Genomic DNA, 24817 nt, shown 5'->3' with positions numbered 1-24817 from the left:
CATCCCGGGTGCTATGGCACTGTGGCCAGGGTTGGGAAGAGGCAGTTGTGAAGCACTGCCTTAGCTTGGTGTGTGACAAAGGATAGGTGCTTCATCAAGGGGTCTGAGTCCTGGCTACTGCAGGCAGGGCCAGTGACTTATGTATGAATGTGGCTCTTTAACTGTGGCCCAACAACCTTTTCCTGCATGAGTCTGGTAAGAAGGTGGAGGGAGATACTGATAGGATTCCCTGTGGGTCATTGTAAACAGGCTTCCCTGGAATGCCACCCTGCTGGGTGAAAGGAAAACAAACAGCCCTCAGAGAAGCCACACCTGGGCTGCTGCCAGCAAGAGCCCAGAGTGGAGCTCCTCTTCTGGACCCCAGAGCCCAGTGAGGTGAGCCTCCTGGGTCGGGAAGACCACTGGGACATTAGACAGCAGCCAGAGCATGGAGCAGAGTGATGGACTTCGCAGCCCATGGGGCATGTAGAGCTGAGCGCTTTTGGGCAGGAGGCTGGTTTCCATGGGGTCCCAGTGGGCACTCAGTGGAGGGAGCTGGGTTTGCTGACCCATGGACGTGACACTGAGTGCCTTTGGGCTGATGCGTAGTGAAGTGGGGATGTCTCTGGGCACTTGATTGAGGGAGCTGTTTGCTGAGGCTTACGGTGAAGAGGCATGCCCTAAAAGCATCTGTTCATAGCCCTGAAAGAACTTCTTAACATGTCCCTGAGGACAGCACTGGGGCTGCAGCTTGAGGGGTGGGTGGGGCGTGTCAGATTAGAGCACAGGGGAGAAATGAAAAGGGATGGAGAGGGAGGAGAGGACATCCTGGCCCACCAAACCCGGAGGACAATGTTCCTGCCCAGAGCAAACACACGGGGAGGACCATAGGGCTGGCCCCACCACATGACTCAGTATCCTTCACTCTCACCATGGCGCCGTGAGGGACAGTACTGAAGACACGGTGAGGAAATAGTGCACGATCTGACCCCATCACGCTGGGGCGAGGCACTGAGGGCATGCAGCAGAGCAGCAGGGGAGCAGAGTGATGAATCCCCGGGGAATGCCAAAATAGACTTTGGAGACAAGAGTGTGGCATCCCATCAGTCTCGCCTGGAAAACACTCATAAAGACCAACACACAGACCTTGAACTATTTATAGGCTTCTCTGTTTTTGTTAGTGGCTTTCCTTTTGTTATTTTGTATTTTTTGCTGTTATTGTTTTGTTGCTTTTGGCTTTGTTGTTGTATTTGACTGCCTGTCTGCATGTCTATCTAGTTAAGATAGGCAGGCTAAATAATTCAGGGGGGAAAAGAACGGGGCCAGCGGTTCTGGCAGCGGGGATGGGGGACAGGAGAAGGGAAGGTGGGAGAAAGAAAGGTGGGGGGGACCAATCCAGGGACAAGGGAACAGCAAGTGAACTTTAATCAATGGAAGGCGGAAGGTCGTAGGATGCCTAGAGGGGCTCAATCAAGGGCAATATAGTAGCAAGGAATTTATACAGGCCTAAATATAGGCATGTACACATGTAGATCCATATATAACAAGAAGAGAATAGAACTATGTACTCATATCTATATGTGAAGAATTAAGGTTGCAGATAGACAATGGGCCTCGACTCAAGTACTCCCTCAACACAAGTACACTTTGTTCTAACAATCCGGCGTTATGTGATGCTCACCTTCCTGACACGATCGCTGAAGACAAATGGGTGCATAAACAAATGTGTTGAAGAAAGCTGATGGTGCCCGGCTATCAAAAGATATAGCATCTAGGGTTTTAAAGGCTTGAAGGTAAACAAGTGGCCATCTAGCTGAGAAGCCCACAGCCTTTGTGATCATGAGGTGTTGATGGGATTATGCATCAGGCATCTAAGACCCAGAACAAAATCATACCCAAGGTGAACTGGGTATGTAGACATTTGGACACCCCCTCACAGAGGGGGCACAGAGAAGAGATGAACTAGTCAGGGTGCAGCATAACACCGATGAAACACTCTAGTTCTTTGGTGCTGTCTTCCCCCCACTATCATGACCTCAATTCTACTTTATAAATCAGATTAGACCAGAGCATACACACTGCTACAGATAAGAGCCTGCAACAAAGGGAATCCAGGATAGATAAACCCTTCAGGGCCAATAATGAGAGTAGAGATAACAACAAGATTAGGGGATGGTGGGGGGGTGAAGGGAGGAATTTATCACAAGGATCAAACTATAACCCCCTCCCAGGGTGACAAATAATGGGGTGAGGGTGACTCAGTATAATGTAAGCTATGGAAATAATAATCTATAACTTACCAAGGTTTCATGGGGGGAGGGGGGGAGAAATGGGTAGCTGATATTAGGCTCAAGTGGGAAGAGAATGATTTGAAAATGATGATGGTGGCATATGAGCAAATGTGCTCGACACACTGGATATATAGATCGTGATAAGAGTTGTAAGAACCCCCAATGGGGCGTGCAATGGAGCAGCAGGGGAAGCAGAGCAAAGAGATCCTGAGGGAGTATAAAGGATGGACTTTGGGGCCAGGACATGGCACCCCACAAGACTCATCTGGAAAACACGCCTAAAGGCCAACAAACAGACCTGGAACTACTAACAATTTTTTTTTTCTTTTTTGGCTGTCTTTTTGTTTTGTCTTTTTTACCTTGTAAATTTTGTATGTTAGTGGCTTTTTTGCCTATCAGCGTGTCGGTGTTGCTGCTGTTGAAGCCATGTTCTTATGTGCCACTTGGGTGCTGTCAAAGTCATCTGCATTTGTATGCACATATTACTATATCAGCAGGTCCACCTAGATAAGATAGGCTGGACAAACAATGAGAGAAGAAAATAACGGGACCAACAGTCCTGGAGGGACATGAGAGCGTGGGAGGTAGGGGAAGGGAGGAGGTGTTGGCAAACCCAGGGACAAAGGGAACAACGAGTGGTTCAAAACCAGTGCCAGGGAGGGGGTGGGAGGACGGGTAGGGAGTGACCAAGGGCAAGGTAACTGAGAGGAATTACTGAAACCAGAATGAAGGCTGAACATGGTAGTGGGACGGGAGGAAAGCGTAAGGAAATAGAGGAAAGGAGTAGGAGGCAAAGTGCATACAGAGAAGCCTAAATACAGACATGTACATATGTAAATCTATTTATGATTATGGGGGAAATAGATCTATGTGCATATGTTTATAGGTTCAGTAGTAGGGTAGCAGATGGACATTGGGTCTCCTCATGCATACTTCCTCAATACAATAGCACCTCGCCCTGCTAAACAGTCATTGCAGGATACCCACCTTCCCGACATGATCGCTGAAGAGAGGTGTGTGTAAGTAAACGTGGTGAAGAAAGCTGATGGTGCCCGGCTATCAAAAAGATAAAGCGTCTGGGGTCTTAAAGGCTTGAAGGCAAACAAGCGGCTATCCAGCTCGGAAGCGACAAAGCCCACAGAGAAGAAGCACACAATCCTAAGCGAATACAAGGTGTTGAATGGACCAGGTAGCAGACACCAAGGAACAAAAACAATCATTGTGCGATCACCTTCCTCACATAAACGCTGAAGATGAATGTGTGCATAAGCAAGTGTGGTGAAGAAGGCTGATGGTGCCCGGCTACTGAGAGATATAGCGTCCGGGGACTTAAAGGCTTGAAAGTAAACAAGCGTCCATCTAGCCCAGAAGCAACAAAGCCCACATGGAAGCAGCACACCAACATGTGTGATCGTGAAGGGCAGAGGGGACCAGGTCTCAAACAACAAAGGCAGGGGGAAAAAAAATCACATCACCGTGAATGAGGGGGAGTGCATGATGGGGACCCAATGTCCATCTGTAGACAGCTGGACATCCCTTGCAGAGGGGTAATGGGGAGGAGATGAGTTACTCAGGGTGCAGTGTAGCAACAATGAAACTCAAAACCTGCCTCTAGTTCTTGAACGCTTCCTCCCCTCCCAATTATCATGATCCCAATTCTACCTTGCGGACCTGGTTAGACCAGAGGATGCACAACAGTGCAGTAGGGATCTGGAAACACAGTGAATCTAGGACGGATGAACCCCTCAGGACCAGCGGTGGGAGTGGCGACGCCGGGAGGGAAGGGGGTATAGAAAGGGAGAACCGATCTTGGAGATCTCTGGGAGATGGGCAATGGGAAGGTGGGTGAGGGGAGACTCCGGGCAGTGTAAGATGAGATAAAATAATTATTTATAAACTATTAAGGGTTCAGGGGGAAGGGGGTGCGGGTAGGGAGGGGGAGGGAAAAAAAGGAAAACGAGCTGATTCCAGGAACCCAAGTGGAAGGCGAATTCTGAGAATGACGAGTGCAACGAATGTATCAGGGTGCTTTACTCAATTGATGTATGTATAGATTGTGATAAGAGTTGTATGAGCCCCAATAAAAAGATTTATTAAATAAAAAAGAGCCCCAATAAAAGTATTTAAAAACATTTAATTATATACATATAAATAATAAAAACCATTGTTGCAAAGTTAAAAAGTTTGCTGTTGGTTATTCTGAGGTATGCACACCTCATTCATGTTACTGCTGCGTTGTAGCCTTGTTTATTGCTCGGCTGAAATTTGAGCCATAAGGTTAGTTCAGTTGCAGATCTTGGGGGTGACTCACCAGTCTCTATCAGACCAGTAAGCCTGGTCTCTTTGAGGGTTTTGAGTTTTGTTCCACATTTACCTCCCCACCCCCATTCTGTTCAGGACCTTAAAAGCTCCTGAGAGATTATCTAGCTATCCACTGCTTGCCATTTCAGAGCTAGAAGCTGAGTCACACGCCTTCTGTTTACATGTGATGAAAGATGAAGAGGCCAGCTGGCGAGACAGGGCGGAGGGGCTGAGCGAGGCTCTGTGGCCCCCTGTTAGGGGCTAGCGGGCGTGAGCATCTTGGACCTCCTCATGCTTCCTCAGCAGTTACCGAGCAAACCCAGCTTTTGTAAAATTAATCATCGTATTTTATTGGGACCTCTTACAGGTAGCATAAAAATCTATAAGTCAATTAGATGAAGCATAATTTTACAATGGCGGGCACCATCAGTTTTCATATTTCATATTCGCTCCCTTTTATCCCTCCCCTCCCCTGCCCTCCAGGAACCTTTGTTACTGTATTACTTATCTTTTGCTCTATCTTATACCATCCAATGTATCCATTCACCTACAGTTCTGTTTTTAGTTCTCCAGGTCCCCCTCCACTGGGGTTATACAGTCGTCAATGTTATCAGCCCCCCCCTTCCCTTACCCTCAGGGAATCATTACTCCCATCACTGTTTGTGAAGGGTTATCTAATGTGAAGTACAGTGTGTCTAACTATTAACTATATTTCTGTAGTTCTAGAATGTGTGAATATTATGCAATAGGAGCAGTGGGTTATTATTTTAAATACACACCCCTGGCTTCTTCATTTGCACATATATTTATATTTCACAGAATTACAAAATGTGTTCAGTAAAATGACTGATTTTCCCCCCAAATATTAGGTTTCAAGAACTCTTTCTTAAGTTCTTGTGAATAAAATTACACGTGCAGTAAGTCTTCTAATCCTTTAAAATCCCTAAGCCCTTGAGAAGGAAGTTGACTCGAATGTTTAAATAAGGGCTTTGTTACTAGAACTTACCGTATATACTCGTGTATAAGCTGAGTTTTTCAGCACAAAAAAATGTGCTGAAAAAACCGAGGTTGGGCTTATACCCCGCCCCCCCCCCCAAGGTAATGGGACGAGCGCCCATTATCTCGCGGGTGATTGCCGTTTCTCTGCTGTCCATTCAAAGCCTCACTGACACTGCAGGGCTTTGAATGTTTGTTTACTCACATCTAACTAATCAGAGCCGTCCTATGACATGTATCTTTGAATAAGCCTTTTAAAGACCGTGTGCGAAGGATGTGGCATGAATGGATGTCATCTGGTCAAGTCTGACTAACAAGAGGAGGACATCTCATGAAGCCTGACATAGAGTTAATAGCAAAGTGGGTTCGAGATGCATGGGAAGACATTCCAGAAGACAGGGTGCGACGTGCCTTCCAGAAATGTAGTATTAGTCATGCTATGGATGGCAGTGAAGACTGCGCTTTGTATGAAAATGACAGCAGTGATGGTGATGACGGCGATCTCAGTGAGGACAGCATCTCTGATGACCTCACACCAGCTGAAGCTCTGCACTGGGATAGGGATGATGATGAGGAATCCAGTTTTGAAGGATTTTAACTGTACATTTTAGCTTGGTTGCTGATTGAGCTCAGGGAATAGTACTCTTAAGATATCATTGTTGATACCTTATTGTTTTTGTTGAACCTATTTTCCACTTACTGTGCTGGTTTACTAATGTTAAATGACTTGTCCTTTTATTTAAAATAAATATTTAAATACATTACCCCACTGATAACTCAATTTTTAGTAATTTTATTTTCATTTGTTTTGATTAGTGAAACTCACCAATAGCTTATACTCGAGTCAATCAGTTTTTCTGGTTTCCCAGGTAATAATTAGGTACCTCGGCTTACACTCGGGTCGGCTTATATTCGAGTATGTACAGTAGGTATTTTGAATTCTATTAGAGTATCATTTTCCTGCTAGCTATAAAGCAATCATAACTTCCTTCAGAAACGTTAAGAGTGTACCACGCATTCTAAAGACGTGGTTCAGTCCTGAACAAAGCCAAGGTTTACTTTCAAAGTGGGGCTTTAGATGGAACTGAAAACAGGTAAACAGGACACTTCCACTTTGCCATCTAGTCGATTCCCACTTGCAGTGACCCCGTGGGTTTCCCAGACTGTCAGTCTTTTCGGGATTAAAAGGCCTCATCTCTCTTCTTCAGAGTGGCTGGTGTTTTTGAACTGCTGACCTTGTGTGCGGTTAGCAGAGTAATTCATGCGTAACCTGCTTCGCCACCATGGCTCCTCAACAGATAGGTAGTTTGACAAAGATTTGTCTAAACAGAACTTGTGTCTTCATTAAATATCCTTTACCGATCGATCAGCATCAACAATGTTAATACTCCCCTTAGAGACCTATCCATCGTGTGGCTGAAAAGTGAGCCACAAGGGTGGGTTGAGTTGGAGACCCGACGGGTGGCCCAGGGCCACACATAGCCTTGAGGGTTCAACAGTCTCTGTGTGGCCAGGGAGCCTCGTCTCATTCACCCTTCCTTAGCTCTTGGTGATGGCTGTTAGGTAGCTGATGTTTTCGCCCCGCTTTCCAACCAGCCCCTCACCCTTGTTAAATGTATCACATCCGCAGGTTTTCAGATTCTTTTATCTGGCTGCCGTTTCCATTGACTTCATCTGCTTATCTGTGTGCAGAAGTGACGCAGATCATCGGATTGCCAGGACTACATAAAAAAGCTATCTTTGTTAAAAGAACCAGATCACATTGGTGGGAATAAACCATTGACCACACAAAACATAATCTGTGTACTGTGGTAAATATTGCTGCTCCAAGTATCCGAGGGGCTTCAAAATGTTCCTGGAGGGAACCCAGTACCTTTTCATCCCGCTGTTCCGCAGACGTTGGAAGGGTGCTCCTGTGTCCCTGAGGATGCGTGTTCTGTTGTAATGAAAACCATTGAGTTGGTGTTCTTGGAGGGGTTAGTGCTGTATGTGAGAGACAGCTCATGGCAAAAGCCTGCCCTCGGTGCTGGAGCCCAGGGCAGATTCCCGGCCCTCGGTGCAGGAGCCCAGGGCGGATTCCTGGCCCTCGGTGCAGGAGACCAGGGCGGCCGGCCCTCTGTGCAGGGGACCAGGGCGGATTCCCGGCCCTCGGTGCAGGAGCCCAGGGCGGGTTCCCGGGCCTCGGTGCAGGAGCCCAGGCACTGTACCACCCTTCTGTCAGTGGAAGGTCGTGGGAGCTGGGTTTGCAGGATAGTAAGGGAATTAGACTCATCGATAGAGGTCTGCACAGATTCCTTTACTTACATAACCTTCTAGGATACAGATTCCTTTACTTACATAAACTTCTAGGAAACTGCTAAAATGTGGGCCCTCTAGGTTATACAAGAGCCCTGGTGGCGTAGTGGTTATGCATTGGGCTGCTAACTGCAAGCTCAGCACCATCAGCCGCTCCTCTGGAAAAAGATGTGATTGCTTTTAAAAAATTTTTTTAAAAATAAATTATTTTATTGGGGGCTTTTATAACAGTCCATACATTAATTGTACCGAGCATATTTGTACATGTCATCATTTCCAAACTGTTTTCTTTCTACTTGAGCCCTTGGTATCAGCTCTTCTTTTTTCCCCCTCTTTCTCCCACTCTTCTACCCTCGTGAACCCTTGATCAAAAAATTTATTTTTATTATTTTACACTGTCCGCTGTCTCCCTTCACCCATGTTCATCACCCTGGGGGTGGTTGGGTTCTAAGTTGATCATTGCGATCTCTTTCCCCCTTTTCCCCCACCTTCCCCCTACCCTCACCGTATCGCCACTCTCATTATTGGACCTGAGGGGTTTATCTGTCCTGGTTTCTGTGTGCCGAGAGCTCTTATCTGTACCAGTGTACATTCTCCGGTCTAGCCAGATTTGTAAGGTAGAACTGGGGTCATAGTGGGGGTGGGGAGGGGAGAGGAAGCCTTAAAGAACTAGAGGAATGTGTATTTCTTTAGTGTTATACTGCATCCTGGCTGGCTCATCCCTTCCTTGTGACCCTTCTGTTAGGGGATGTCCAATTGTCTACAGATGGACTTTGGGTCTCCATCCCGACACCTCTCGTTCAAATCGAAATGGCTGTTTGTTTTGGGTCTTCTGATGCCTGATACCTGATCCCATTGGATTAGTGTGCTTCTTCAATGTGGGCTTTGTTGCTTCCCTGCTAGATGGTCACTTGTTTAACTTCAAGCCTTTAAGACCCCAAACACTATATCTTGTAATAGCTGGACACCATCAGCTTTCTTTACCACATTAGCTTATGCACCATATTATGCACCATTATGCACAATCACCTTTAGCCCATAGGAGACGGGCTTTCTATTCCTGGAAAGATGCATAGTCTCAGAAACTCACCATTGCAGTTCTGCCCTGCCCCATAAGGTCGCTATGAGTCGGCATCAACTCGATGGCATTGAGTTTGACTTTGGAGCAGCTTGTACAGCCATGGCACAATGGCCACTCTGTAGATCCAAACCAGCGATCCTAAGGTGGTGCGTGGTGCAGGGCCCGGCAGTGTTTTGTTCCCTTATGGACGAGTTTGCTGTGAGTCGGAGCCAGTTGATGACACTAACCATATATGAATCACAAGCACTAATCAGTAAACACATTGCACTTTTAACTGTTTGCAACGTATTGTTGGAATTTTATTAGACAAGATATCCGTTGCCTTCAGATAATCTGAAAATACGGGGTCAGTAGCCCCATATATATATATTTTAATCCTCGTTCTCATCTCTCTAGCCCATAATGGATCCCTGCTGGTGTACTGGGCTGTTAACTGCAAGGTCAGCTGTTTGGCACCATCAGTAGCCCCTCTGGAGAAAGATGAGGCTTTCTACTCCTGTAAAGATTTAGTCTCAGAAATCCACAGGGGCAGTTCTATTCTGTCCTTTAGGGTCAGTGACACTGAGTTTGCTTTGTTTTGTGGTGGTTGTTTTTGTTTGCTACCCGTAGGACACAGCGTGGTGCTTCTGAACAATGGACTGCTCCTTAACCTGGCCACGCTAACCCCTGAGGAGAATTGTGACGGGAAACGTGTGCTCTTATGAGCGTAGGAGGGAGCGAGACTTGGGTCTTGGATTTAAAAAAATCTGTGATTTTTTTAAAGTGTAGGAAAGATCAGTGGCTGTAAAACCACCACAACCTCAGTCTTACCCAGGCAGGAATGGGGTCCTCTATCCTCTGCTGACCCTGTGAGCTCTCTCGGCAGGGGGGGGGGGTAACTTTTGGTTGTGTTGTTTACTGCCAGTCGCTGTCAATTGACATCTTCACACATTTTCCGTGCTCCTGCTACCCCACCCTTCACCCCCTGGCATATAGTGAAGTAATCCATTAACTTTGGATGCAGGGAAAGATGGGGTAGCTAGTAATGTCAGAGATTTTTTAACACATCTCAATGGACTGACCAAGCTTGTGTGTGACTTTGTGCCCACAGAGTGGGTTAATGATCTCTGGAAAGCTTCAAAGCTTCTGATAGCAGTGATCACACACACTTGCTCAAAATTCCTTGTTTGCCAAGCCCACGAGGAAGAAGCACCCCAGCCTGTGTGATCACGAGGTGCCAACAGGCATGGTAGAAGTTCAAAAACCAGCAACCAAATTGACATAAAGGGGCGTGGACAAAGTGGAGACCCAGAGCTCGCCTGTGAGATAATTGGACAGTCCCTCACAGAAGGGCCACACGGAAGGGCTAATCTGTCCAGGATAGCAGTGGTGAAACATAGCTCTCCTCCTGTTCTTTAATATTTCCTTCCCTTACTATTACGGTTGTTGTTTTACCTCACTTATCCTTCTAGACTTGCATATGTTCATTTGTATAATTAAGTTCGATGCAAAAAAAAGGAAGTTCGATGCATGAACGCCAAGATAGATAACCCTTCAGAAACATTAATGGTTTGTGTTAGTCTGGGTTGACTAGAGAAACAAATTCAGTGATACTTATGTGTAAGAGAGGGTTTTAATATCCCAAAGTAATTATATATTAAGGAAATCTCCCAGTCCAGTCTAGATCAAGTCCATAGTCTGATATTAGCCCATATTTCCACTACTAGTCCATAAATTCTACAGACTCCTGCAGCACATGCAGTGACGCGGGAAGTTGGAAGATCACAGCTAGTGGGTGAAAAGTCTTGTGGAAGCATCTCAGTGCTGGAGTGGCTCTCCATCGGGCTCCTCCAGCTCCAGGGCTTTGGCTGCCGTCAGCGTAGCTTCATGTGGCTTGTCAGCAGCATATGAAGCAGATAGAGTGTGTGTCCCGCCTCCAGGGAGGAAGACTGGAGTTCCCAGAAACCTCAGGAGAAGACCATGCCCACACAGGCACCATTGGCTATGACCTGATTTACAGGCTAGACTCCACCACCCCTTCCCTCAAGTTGACAGATTATGTAACTTCCACAAGGGAGGCCTCTGGGTTTTTTGGGCAGGCTGTCTGGAAGGTGTGCTGGACAGGACACCCCAGGGAGAGAGGGCTTTGTAGTGTGTGGTAGGCATGCAGTTCCCATAGTCATGGGCTCGGTGGGGTTGCATTAGGAACTCAAAATGTGCGCACCGTTTGTACCACCCGGAGACCATCTCCCTTTACTGTACAGGTTGACCGTTGGCCGAAACCGAAAAGGATTTTTTGTTAAGAAAACATTAGGCCTTCGGGTATTTGGACTCAAATAGAATTTTCCTTATTTAGAGAAAGGGAAAAATTGGCTTGGGTGTTAGGCCATATAAAACACGCGACCCCGTCCTCTGACGATGAAACCCAAGCCTGCCTTGTTTTCGCTGCCATGAATATTACATGTAGTCCGATGACTAGGCATCGGATACTCCTTGAGTTGTGTACTCATTGAGTTGTGGCTGCATCTTTATGCCTGGGGCGCCAGTGAAGGTTTTGTCAGAAGCTAATGACGAGGGGGAGGGACTTGGGGGCAGAGACACAGGTGACAAGTGGGACTGCTAACCGCCAGGTCAGTAGGTTGTAAGCACCAGCTCCTGCAAGGGACAAAGATGAGGAAGGATTTCGACTGTCCATAAAGAGTTACAGCGAGGAGCCTGGTGGCTAGAGTGGCTGCCCATTGGGTTTCGATGCGAATGGTCAGCTGTTCAAAATCACCAGCAGCACGGAGGAGAAAGCCTGGGTTTTCTACTCTCGGTGACAGTTAGTCTCAGAGGACCCCCCACCCCCACCCCAGGGGGTTGCTAGGAGTCAGCATTGTCTCAATGGCAATGAGTGTGGTTTTTTTTTTAAGAGTTACAGTCCTGAAGTCCAAAGGGGACAGTTCTACCCTGTCCTACAGGGTCACTGCACGCTGGAATTGACTCTATGGCGGTGAATTTGTTTGGGTTTGGAATGAAGAGGAGATTTTTCCACTTGAACAGCAACGGGCACCAGCACAGATGGGACCCTGTGGTACATTAGAAACCAGAGCTTTATGTATTGTCTCTTAGAAGATGCCTTACTGCGTCGCTGTGAGCGTGTTAGCAGTGACTTAGACCTGGATGAAAATCTCCAGGCACTTTGGCCATACTCCTTACCGGTCAGACCTATGCTGTTGTTAGGTGCCTCCATGTGAGCCCCACTGTTGGTGACCTGTGCAGCAGGACAGAGCTCGGCCAGGCCCGGCGCCACCCCCTTTTCTGCAGCCGCTCTGTCAGAAACAGAGGACCTTAAGTCCTACCCCGAGGAGAATCATCATGTATTTTCTAATTCCCCGTAGAGCTTTTGCTGGTCAGTGTCCCCCGACCCGCGACGATAGAAGACTTCCCAGCGAGCACTGACATGGCGTCTGGGGTAATTGTATGATGTTTGGGTGAGCCACAAAGGAAAAGTGGCTCTTTGACAAGTGTCACCTTCCCCGGGAGGATTGGGACTTTGGAGTGGGACCAGCCTGGTTTCAATCCTCGTCCTTCCCTGCGGGTCCTTGGGCTAGCGCCACTCGTCTGTAAATCCCATCGCACCCCTCTCGCACATGCGGATCTCCCCAGCTGCCCTCGTTCAGGCCAGCAACTCCCAGTGGCGTCCACACTCCGTAGACTGGAATGATTGGACCATTGCAACCCTTACGGTTTTCATTGGCCGAATTTTAGAAGTAGATTACCAGGCCTCTCTTCCCAGTCCGTAACAGGTACTTAACCATGTTACCCTTCTGCGGACATTTGCATGCTTCTCCCGAGAAGACATTCACATCCTTTCTCCCTTGGTAGCATCATGGGTTAGGAGTTGAACTGGCTGCTAGCCACAAGGTCAGCTGTTCTAACCCACCATCCCCTCATGGGGAGGAAGCTGAGGCTTCCCCAAAATATTTACAGCTTTGGAAACATCCCCGCACCCTGGGGCAGTTCCACTCTGTCTTGTAGTGGGGCCACCATGAGTCAGAGTGGCCTCCATGGCGGCGAGTTTGGGATTTCTTCGAGTTGCTCAGGGTGGCTCCTTCCCTATGCGCTGGAGTATTCCGGAGATTCGCTTTTAGCCCATCAGCGCCCATGCCACGTGTGTGCCTGCACCCCGAAGTAACGCGCCTCCCTCTCCTCCTAGGTGCCCGAGATCATCAGCTCCATCCGCCAGGCCGGTAAGGTGGCCCGCCAGGAGGAGCTTCACTGCGCCTCCGAGTTTGACGCCGCCTTTGCCAAGAAGTTCGAGGTGCTCTTCTGCGGCCGCGTGACCGTGGCGCACAAGAAGGCCCCGCCGGCGCTGATCGACGAGTGCATCGAAAAGTTCAACCATGTCAGCGGCAGCCGGAGAGCCCACATGGACCTGCCGCCCGAGAACTCGGAGAGGCCGGCCCCCGTGGGGGGCGCCGCGCCCGCGGAGCCGGACCGCCGCCCCGGGGAGCAGGCCCGGCAGCCCATGCGGAAATCCTTCTCCCAGCCCGGCCTCTGCTCCATGGCCTTCAGGAAGGAATTCCAAGGTGGAAGCCTTAGAAGCAGTCGCTTCTTCAGGTCTTTCGAGGAGAACGACATCGAGAACCACCTCGTTGGTGGGCACAATGTGGTGCAGCCGACGGACATGGAGGAAAACCGAACCATGCTCTTCACGGTAAAGGAATGCCACTTCTCATGCTCAGGCTTTCCCCTCGTGGGCAAGCCGCCCCGGGGACGATGTGCTGCCCCGAGCCTTCTCAGTGAGCTGTGCGGGACTCCATCCAGCCGGTGCGCCTGCTACGGTCCTGACGTCCCCTGGGGCCTTGCAAACCCTCCCAGGGGCATCGCAAGAGAAATCGTGTTCCTTTGAGATTAGTACCCCCTGCCCCCATAGGAGCCCTGGTGGCATGGTGGGTACACACGGGGCTTCTAACCATAGGTCAGCAGTTCAAAAGCAGCATTGGCCTCTGCAGGGGAAGGATGAGGGAGGCGTTCTACTCCAGGACAGAGTCACCGATTCAGAAACCCCCGGGGACAGCTGTGCCCTGTCCCATAGAGTTACTCTGTGACTTGGGGTCGACTCGATGGCAGTGGTTTTTTGGGGTGTTTTCCTCCTCCCATGGCTGCACAGACGCCCCTTTCAATGGAATGGAGAACATGTTTAGGATCTGTGGAAAAGGCCCCAAAGGATGTCCTTGTTTTTAAAAGTAATACATTTTGACAACATTTGTTAGTTGGAAGATGCCTGTCTCTGAATTAAGGGTCTTGGTGGCGTAGTGGGTTACCCGTTGGGCTGCTAACCACAAGACCAGCAGTTCGATACCACCAGCTGCTCCAGGGAGAAAAATGAGGCTTTCCACTCCCATACAGGTTCACGGTCTCAGAGACCCACAGGGGCAGTTGCCCTCGATGGCGGTGAGGTTTGTTTCCCCTGCTGGTTTTCCCTTTTCTCTCTGGATTATTGTCGTTAATTAAAAAAATTTGTACTCCTTGTTGGCGCTCAGGGTGATTATCAGGATGAGTGGTTGACATATTTGAGATTTACACCCAAGTGGAAATGCTAGTTTAGCCAACTGCTCCTTTTTATCCAGGGGGGAAATAAAAAGACTAAGATGGAGCCAAGTAGCAGAAAGAGAATGGACAGGGCAGCCTTCCCTGGATTTGGGGGTTCCTGGGTTCCCAGCAGGACTGGGGCTCTTCTGAGCAGTTTTTATATTCCACTTGGGCTTTCCCTTTCCCCCGGGAGCTCCCTGGGTCAGAGTGTGTGAGCGAGGTGACGGGACCAGTGCTGACCCAGACTTCTGATGACATGAGGAGCAGGCTGCTCTGTGGGCCCGTCGGTGTTTCTGCGACAGCTGCAGAGAGAGTGTTAAGGTCCATGGTCAACGGGATGTCTTGTGGAGATAAGGAAGGTGACTGCCGAGTGGTTGTACTCAGGTTTAAAATCAGGTTGGTGTCTCACAGGTTTATAGAGCTGGTTTCTTCTCCTTTCACGCAGTGGCCTAGTCTGTGATGGAGTGCTTTTTCGGCATTCAGACTTGTGTTCCAGTCTGAGACGGGTACGTTACACACAAGCAAAGCCACTGGTCACTGAGAAAGCATCACGTCGACTCACACTCCCGGCCACCCTGTAGGACAGGGGAGAAGTGCCTCACTGGTTTCCGAGTTTATTTCATGTAACACAGATGTGATGAGTGACTGCCACATGCAGATCCTTACGGCACAACAGGCTAGAAACACCGCAGCGAACCAGACTCTTGGTGGGGTTTATTCCAGGAAGTCCCTAGGTAGTACAAACAGTCTTCGATTGTCAACTGAAAAGTTGGAGGTTCAAGTCCACCCAGGTGGGCCCCTTGGAAGAACCAGCCATTAAACCCTAGGAGCATAGTTCTATGCTGGCTCATGAGTTGGAGCTGCCCCAGTGTCTTCTGGTTAAAAGAGAGATGGTGGGCAATGGATGGCACAGGTAATTATCTCATTACATTGTGATAAATACTAAGCAGGAGAAGCAGAGGGTGCTACAAGACAGCTGGGGCATCTGGGAAGGCCTCAAGAAAGTGATTTTGACAGAATAGAGGGTTGGTCGGCTGGGAGCCCGTCCCCAGTACAGGGCGCAGCAGGTAAGGCGGCCATACGGAGGGATGGAGCGTGCTTCCTGCCTGGAACCCGGAAGCCCTTGCAGGTGTTACTTGGTTTGCTTGACAGACTTTCTCTCCAGACTTTCACAGGTCTTACTGCCTCGCTGCCTTAAGGACTGTGCCGAGATACTGACAAGTAATGTACCTCCCGTCTCAGATGGCCCTAGAAGGTGCGCTCCATCCACGAGGGTGTGGATTTTCGTGCTTGTTTCCTGGTGTCACGGGGGCTATCGCAGTTGCTTAGAGCACAGCTCAGCACGTGGTAGATGCGCAGTAGATACTTAGTAAACGAGGAGGAGGCCCACCGGGGGCCAGATGGGGCCGTGCGGGGAGATGGGACTGGAGGAGAGGCCGGGGCTTCCTAGACATCCCTTCATGTGTCTTATGGAGACCTTTGGATTTCAGCCCAATACTAGGGGACCGTCACTGTAGACTTTGCAACACAGATTGGGGTTGAATGGTTTTGCCTCGCAGTGAGGACGTGCCTCGAAGAAGGGCAAGAGTGGGCTGGGGAGAAGCACTCCGAGTCCATTGGGCAGTAGTCCAGGTGAGAGATGGCGGGAGCAGGAAGGCACGGGGTGGGCATGAAGGCAGGGGCATGAAGGCAGGGGGCATGAAGGCAGGGGGTGGTGATGGAGAAAGCAGAGGGCGGACAGGTCTCAAGGTCCAGTTCCTGGGACGTGGAGATGGGATGGAGTGATGGCAAAGGAGGAGGGGCCTTAGGGCCCCACGCGGCACCTTCTGAGTTCTCTCTCTACCCGTACAAGCGACTAATGTTCTAGGGCTTCTCCCCCGGGAGCTTTCACCAGCTTCTGCTTAGAAAGAGATGCCCTTCACTGGGTGGGAGTCTTCATTGACCTCTGCAGAAACGACTGGCAGCCCATGGACAGACTGTGCGTTGTTGGCAAACGTTTTCCTCTCTACTCTGTATCGCCCTGGGCAGGCTCCTACCCCGGAGACCCACACCGTCTGGTCCAGATGGAAAGGAAATGGTTTCTCGGTGGTGCTCAGTTTCCGATAAGCGTGTACACCTGCCTCATGCCTTACAGCAAAATACCAAGTGTTTCAAGGAAGGGGAGTGACTGCGAGTTAGGGTGACATCAGGACGTGACCCCTCACTTCTTTACTTTGAGGGGAAAGGACTGCTGTCCCATGGAGCATTGTCCCCGGCGACCCGGCTGGGGGCTGGGTACATAGGTAACAATAATCGGGAGAACTCACTGCCATCGAGTGGGTTCCAACTCGGAGTGACCCTGCAGCTGTGTGCTTCGGAGGCTGTCACTCTATGGGAGCAGGCGGCCTCATGCTCCCGGGAGCAACTGGTAGGTTTGAACCGCCAACCTTGTGGTGAGCAGCCCAATGTGTAACCCGTGATGCCATCAGGACTCTTCCTAATCGTAGGTATCGTACGGCAAGACTCAAACTCTAATGCGGTCTACTATGATAAGCCAATTCGGCATTATCGTTACCTAGGCTAATAGGCCAACTAGAAGTCATGTAAATGCCTCACACGCAGTATGTACTTAAGAAATGGGGGGCTGTTTCAGCCATAATGTAGGAAGATTTGACAATAAAAAGTAGAAGCCAGTTGCCATGATTCTGACCCATGGCAACCCACTCAGGAGAACTGCTCTCTCCATAGGGTTTTCAGTGGCTGCTCTTTTGGAAGTCAATCACCTCTCTTCCTAGGGACTTCTGGGTGGATCCAAATCCTTTTGGATAGCAGGAGAATGTGTTAACTGTACCACCCCCAAACTCCATAATAATAGTAAAAAATAAATCTTTAGGACTTTTTTTTTTGGAGAAGCTTCAGTTTTCCCAAAGACTGACGTCTACAGAAACCTCACTTTTATAGAAGAGGGGTGTTCAGTTCGAGGCTTCATTGCTTCTTTTTGGATATTTGAACCTTTCACCCCAAGGTTGCTGTCTTCCGCGGGTGAAGTTAGTATTAGCCCTAGCCTGCAAGAAATCCTTGGTGTGATTTCCTGGTCACATAGCCACTATCCATTCCGACTCACAGTGGCCCTGTGGGACTAGGTACAAATACCTGTGTGTTTCTGAGGCTGTAACGCTTCACAGGAGTACAGAGTCTTGTGTTTCTTTCACAGAAGCGACTGGTGGTTTTGAGCTACTGACCCTGCAGTTAGCAGCCTGACACAACCACTAAGCCTCCAGGAGGCGTATAGAGCTAGTCTTTCATAAAGGAGTTTGTTCCTTCATTATTTGTTTACATACATCATGCAGTAGGAAAGGTTCGTTTGACAGCTTGAAATACAACTTTCACGTTAAACCAGTTCCTTTTTGTTTTGTTTCTCTTTTTAAGATCGGCCAGTCCGAAGTTTACCTCATCAGCCCCGACACCAAAAAAGTAGCGCTTGAGAAAAACTTTAAGGAGATCTCGTTTTGCTCTCAGGTAAATGGAAGCAGGCCATCGAATCACAGTGGATGCTTTGTAAGTGATTTCTTTTAACGCAGCAGATGCACACTGGGTACCAGGGCGTGTTCTACGTACTAGATCTGCTCTCTCTGCTTGCCTTTCTGCTTGCCCTGTACAGGAAGCTTCCTGGTTCAACTCTGGTTACGGCCAACTCTCCCAAAGCCTTTTATAGTCAGACGCTGCCTACATGTGCCCACATGTATGTGCAGATGTAAAGCCCATTGTGTTAAAACTTGGAGGTGCACACAGTGGTTTCTGAAAACAAATGGGCACCACTCTGCAACATCAAAACATGGCCATTGACCCAAACTCTTCTGTAGACAGTAGGACACCCTCTTACAGAAGGGGGTCACAAGGAAGGGATGAGTCAACCAGGGTGCAGTATGGCACCGATGAAACAATATTCCTCTGGTTCATTGAGGTGCCCTCACCCCCCACTATCATGACCCCAGTTCTGCCTTTCAATTCTGGCTAGACCGGAGCATGTACACTGATACAGATAAGAGCTCACCGCACACGGAATCCAGGTCACATAAGCCCTTTAGGGGCAGAATTGGGAGTAGCGATACCAGAAGGGTAGGGAGAAAGGGGAAACTGATCACAATCGATGCATAATCCCTACCCCTCACCCCAGAGGGATGAACAACAGAAATGTGGGTGAAGGGAGACATTGGTGGGTGTAAGATATGAAAACCATAATGATTTATAATTTATCAAGGGTTCATAAAGGTGGAAGGGTGAGGGAGGGAGGGACAAAAGAGGAGCTGATACCAAGGGCTCAAAGGGAAAATCAATGTTTAGAAATTGATGATGGCAACATACATAATAAATATGCTTGATACAATTGATGTATGGAATGTTATAAGAGCTGTAAGAGTCCCAATAAAATGATTAAAAAAAAACGAAACAAAGAAACAATAACAAAACCCCTTTGCTTCACCACCTTATGTTAGTGCTGGTGCTGGGCACCTGGAAGTGTTTCTTCCCTGTGTCTGATGCACAGACACGAACACCCTGGATTCTGCACCGAGACCGACAGTTCACTGACTTACAGGAGCCACCCCATGGCTGCAGTCCATGTGCACACTTGCCCGAAAGATTTAGGAATGAAACTTTTTCCTAACCCGTGAACTGCCTGAATTAAGGTCAAGGAGAAACAAAATTTGGAAGTTAATTAGGATTTTGCTCTCCGTGACCGTAACGAACAGGAGAAAATCATAGTGTCTCATTCGGTAATGATCAGTAGCCCTGCTCCGCCATCGTGGTTTCTCTCTCTCTCTGTGTGTGTGTGTGTGTGTGTGTGTGTGTGTGTGTTAGATGCAGGTAGCTCCCGATTCACAGCAGAGCTCCGTATTTTCGTAAGTCGAGCAGTGTTCTGAGCCATAAATCGTAAAATCGAACATCAGTGGGCGAACACAGCGGCCGCGGCGCTGCAGCGTGTACTGCTAACGGCATGGGCGCTGGGGGAATGGCCCGTTGTCGTTAGGTGTTGAGTCGGGTTCTCCCTGAGCAGTCACACGTTCACCTCTCTACATAGAGGTCGATTTCCGCTTTCCAGAAATGTGCACCAATCATCAGTTATCTTTTCCCTTAACATATAACACACGCAACGGGGAGCTGTTACCAGGGCTCAAGTGGGAAGAGAATGGTGATCGTGATGATGGCAGCATATGTGCAAATGTGCTTGACACACTGGATGGATTGTGGTAAGAGATGTAAGAGCCCCCAATAAAAGTATTTAATAAAAAACCATATATCACACAGTGCAAATCTGAGATACTTTACTCAGACTACCATGCCAACACGAGCATTGCTTTCTTGGTAATCTCTTAACAGAGGTACTGTGAGAGACTTTTGGGAGAATTCATCTGTCAAGGATGGTGAACTAGACCAGTTTTTACTCAGGTCTTCTATCAAATATGACACATCGTTAGGGACTAGTCAAGTTATGCTTTTGAAACCATTTAAACTCACCGCTTATTTCCATGAGTAATGAGGCCCATTAGCTCAGTGTTTCCTCATGTGTGCAGGGGGATTTCCATCAATATCCTAAAGGAAAAGTTCCTTTTACCAAACATGAAACTAACATTTGCTGCCCATTGATAACGCGTGATCTCTCTGCTAAAGCGTCCTCTCACACTGGTTCTCACCCTTCCTGATGCCTCAACCCTTTGTTGCTACTTCATCACGGTCATGTTGCTACTGTTATGAATCGGGCGACCCCTGTGAAAGGGCTGTTCGACCCCCAAAGGGGTCTCCACCCACAGGTGGAGAACCGCTGCTCTAAGAAGTCACCTGTAGCAGCCTCGTAATGATGAGATGCCCGGCTCTGCCAGTGACCATTCATTTGTTGGAAAGTATTTGGCCGGGGAGTGAGATCATGTACGGTTTTTTTTTCTTTCCCTCATGATTTGCTGCTGGTTTTCTGGTTTGAACCTGTGGTGCTAAGTGCTAGCCACTACGCACAGCAGAAGGACTCGGTATGCCGGCCAGCAAGGCTGCGCGAGAGCGTCACGCTGTCTCTGGTCCTCAGTGTGCCACCTTGATACCTGCGGACGGTGTTGTTTTTCTCTGAATTCAGGTGCCTCCCCCAGCCGATGTTTTCAAAACAGGTTTATATGTTGACGTTATTGAAAAGAGCCCATAGGAAGTGAGGGGAAAGCCTGGCCTCAAAACCCTGTGTTTAGCTTCCCTCCTCTGCGGCAGCCGATCAACCCTACCAGCCCCTGAGGGAGAAAGACAGGCTTTCTGCCCATGGAAAGACCCACAGCCCCAGCCACTTACAGGGCAGTTCTCTGCCCCAAAGTTTTGCTACGAGTGAGAATTGCCTCAGAGCCCGTGGGTTTTATTTTGGAGCGCACTCTGTGTGTGCTTAGCAGCCCCTCCGGTGATGACCCCGGAATAGCTTCACAATGTGCCCCCAAGCTGCTTGTGTGTCCATCCCTTGGATTCTCCGTGCTCTGTTCTCCCGCACAGCCCACAAAATGCCAGGTTCGAATGGCTCTGTGTTTTCTCCGCTTCCTCAATTTAGTCCTAGATTGAACATCTCACAATGTCTCTCTTTTTAAAAAAAAATTAATTAATTTATTTATTTTAACAATTTATTGGGGCTGATACAATTCTTTTCACAGTTCATACATATACATACATCAATTGTATAAAGCACATCTGTACAGTCTTTGCCCTAATCATTTTTTTTCTCTTTTCTTCTTTTACATTTTATTAGGGACTCATACAACTCTTACCACAATCCATACATATACATACATCAATTGTATAAAGCACATCCATACATTCCCTGCCCCAATCATTCTCAAGGCATTTGCTCTCCACTTAAGCCCCTTGAATCAGGTCCTCTTTTTTTCCCCCCTCCCTCCCCATTCCCCCTCCCTCATATGCCCTTGGTAATTTATACATCGTTATTTTGTCATATCTTGCCCTATCCGGAGTCTCCCTTCCCCCCTTCCCTGCTGTCCCTCTCCCAGGGAAGAGGTCACATGTGGATCCTTGTAATCAGTTCCCCCTTTCCAACCCACTCACCCTCCACTCTCCCAGCATCGTCCCTCACACCCTTGGTCCTGAAGGTATCATCCACCCTGGATTCCCTGTACCTCCAACCCTCATATGTACCAGTGTACAGCCTCTGTCCTATCCAGCCCTGCAAGGTAGAATTCGGATCATGGTAGTTGGGGGGAGGAAGCATCCAGGATCTGGGGGAAAGCTGTGTTCTTCATCGATACTACCTCACACCCTAATTAACCCATCTCCTCTCCTAAACCCCTCTATGAGGGGATCTCCATTGGCCGACACTTGGGCCTTGGGTCTCCACTCTGCACTTCCCCCTTCATTTGATATGATATATATATATACATATATACACATACATATATACATATACACACATACATATATACATATACACATATATGCACATACATACACACATATCTTTTTTTTTTTTGCATGATGCCTTATACCTGGTCCCTTGGGCACCTCGTGATCGCACTGGCCGGTGTGCTTCTTCCATGTGGGCTTATTTGCTTCTGAGCTAGATGGCCGCTTGTTCACCTTCAAGCCTTTAAGACCCCAGACACTATCTCTTTTGATAGCCGGGCACCATCAGCTTTCTTCACCACATTTGCTTATGCACCCATTTGTCTTCAGCGATCCTATCATGGAGGTGTGCAGTCAATGATAGGATTTTTTGTTCTCTGATGCCTGGTAACTGATCCCTTTGGGACCCCTCGATCACACAGGCTGGTGTGTTCTTCCATGTGGACTTTGTTGCTTCTGAGCTAGATGGCCGCTTGTTTATCTTCAAGCCTTTAAGACCCCAGTCACTATCTCTTTTGATAGCCGGGCACCATCAGCTTTCTTCACAATGTCTCTTTTAAGAGCGGACTCCTCCCATCCTTGCGGGGCTGTCAAAGCAGCAGTTTTGGAGAACGGTATTTGTCTCCCTGTTTGAGAGGGAGATACTTCGTTTCCTATTTATCGTTGGTGAAAAGCACCGAGGGGAGTGATTTTAGAGTTCGCTTTAGGCTTGGAGTGCATAAAGCTTGACTTGCGTCTCTGGGAATGGTCGTAACTTAGCAGTCCCTCCTCCTCTCCCCACCTCCCACAGGGCATCAGACACGTGGACCACTTTGGGTTCATCTGCCGAGAGTCTTCCAGCGGTGGCGGCATTCACTTCGTCTGTTACGTGTTTCAGTGCACAAACGAAGCTTTGGTAAGACCCAAACCAACCAGCCAACCAACTCACTGCCATGGTGTCGGCTCAGACCCTTAGCAGCCCTGTAAGACAGAGTGAACCTGCCCCTGTGGGTTTCCCAGCCACCAACTCCTGTGAAGCCTCATCTTTCTCCCAAGGAGTGCCTGGCGGTTTCGAACTGCCCACCTTCCGTTAGCCCACTCATGCCACCAGGACTCCACCATAACACCTGATGATAAGGCACACTGGGTGTCTTCAGCCAAGCCATACAAAGCCTCACTGACATGCCCTTATTTGACCTAATTATTCACTCCGACTGCTTAATAACTGCTTCGCATTGGAACTGTTATTTGGGCGTACAGTTAAATTTTTTGAAGAACTGCGTACTTTCTCCCTCTGGTCTACCATCTTAACTTGTCGCCTTGGACTTTCCCAGGGGTGGAATTAGCCGTCAGTATTGTGCTTTTAGTTTTGGCCTTCAACTTCCTTGCTTCTAAAGATCCGAACATCAGGGTAGCGTTTCTCAAAATGGGGTCCGCGAAGCTAATATGGTTAGAATCTGCCAGCCTGTAGCACATAGCACAGAAAACGGTCCCCAAATAGGAAGGCTAGCTGCAACGCCCCTCTGAAGCCCAGCCAGTTAAAACGTCGGCCCACTGCCTGTTTCTGCTCTCCCATCAGGTGGATGAGATGATGATGACGCTGAAGCAGGCCTTCACGGTGGCCGCGGGACAGCGGACTTCGAAGGCCCCCGCTCAGCTCTGTGAGGGCTGCCCTGTGCAGTGCCTGCATAAGCTCTGTGAGAGGATAGAGGGTGAGTGCTCGGACCCCTCTGGGCTTTCCAGCAACGGTCCCAGGAAAAGCTTAGGGGACACCCATTGGGGAGTTCTGCGCAACTCAGACTTGTATGTGCCAAGCGGATTGTGGGTAGACTTCCAGCAGATGTCTGCTGTGTATCGGTATGGTCCTGAGACTGGGGGTTGTTGTGGGTCGTTCCCACCGAGCCCGTTGACTCATGGCGACCCTAGGAGCCACAGAAGGGCATGCTGCCCAGTCCTGCGCCAACCTCGCAACTGTTGCCCCGTTGGAGCCCGTGGTCGCAGCCACTGTGCCAGTCCACCCAGTGGGGGGGGGGGTGTCTTCCTGTGCCGCCTCGCTTTACCAAGCTCGCCGTTGTCAGGGAGACCACCCTCATGTCCTGGTAGCACGTCCAAAGAGTGTGAGGCCAGGCCACGCCATCCTTGCCTCTCTGGATCACTGTGGTTGTACTTCCCTCGAGACAGATGTGTGTTCTTCCGACAGTTCCGAGCATATGTTACATTCTTCACCAGAGCCCCGTCGGTAAGGTGCGCTTTAGTTTTCAAAAGTGACCTTTTTGCTCTTGAACGCTTGAGAGCCGTTTATCCAGGGCATAGTGTCGGGGTTGGGGGTTGGCAGGTGGTCCATTCTGCCATTTTCTCCCCAAGGTGCTTTGGGGCTAGGTTCTGAAGGGTCAGAGGAGCAGGAGGTCCAGGACCAGCTGTAGAGCATTTCGAGGGGTTTGTGAGTAGGCGGTCATATTGACCTCTCTCCCCAACCTGACCCACTGCTCCTGAGTCAGTTGGAACTCACAGCCGCCCTACGGTACAGGGTAGAACTGCCCCGGTGGGTTTCCAAGACGGTAACTCTCTACAGAGGTAGCAAACCTCTTCATCCTCCCGATTGACCTCTATAGGGAAATTAAGAGCCGAAGAAGTTCTGTGGATTTCTCCTGTAGGAAGTTGCCCGCGGTGTCTGCCAAAGCTGGGGCGCTGGTGGAGCCAGGCGGCAGGTTGCACTTGAGGGACGGATAAAAAGGAATGAGAAAAATGCCTACTTGTGCCCGGCTGCCAGCACCGTGGTTGAAGAACAGACCGTCGTAAAACTTGTGATTTGTGTCCAGTCCTCAGTTAAGGCGTCCGATGTGCCTGACCCCGGGGCCAAGTGTTTTATTTGACCTACATTCCTCACTTACTTCACCCTCATCTCGTCTCCGGGAGGAGGGGCTGTTGACTTTGCCCACTGTAGAGGTGAGTGACCTGAAGATTAAAGAAGTCGGATAACAGT

At 49.0% G+C, this 24817-nt stretch overlaps 1 protein-coding gene across 6 annotated transcripts in view; it reads left to right on the top strand.

The window, feature by feature from the left end:
* Positions 1-24817, top strand: part of TBC1D1 (TBC1 domain family member 1) — a 223884-nt gene that overhangs the window by 116201 nt on the left and 82866 nt on the right. For all 6 annotated transcript variants that reach the window (XM_075544442.1, XM_075544441.1, XM_075544443.1 and 3 more), the window contains exons 2-5: positions 13121-13621; positions 17908-17997; positions 22646-22750; positions 23414-23546. In XM_075544442.1, the coding sequence (XP_075400557.1) occupies positions 13121-13621; positions 17908-17997; positions 22646-22750; positions 23414-23546 (829 nt within the window). The remainder of the gene's footprint in view (positions 1-13120; positions 13622-17907; positions 17998-22645; positions 22751-23413; positions 23547-24817) is intronic.

The sequence above is a fragment of the Tenrec ecaudatus genome, chromosome 3 (assembly GCF_050624435.1).
Source record: "Tenrec ecaudatus isolate mTenEca1 chromosome 3, mTenEca1.hap1, whole genome shotgun sequence".
NCBI lineage: Eukaryota > Metazoa > Chordata > Mammalia > Afrosoricida > Tenrecidae > Tenrec > Tenrec ecaudatus.
Note: the sequence above shows the minus strand (reverse complement) of the source record. Positions and strands in the feature narration are given on the sequence as shown.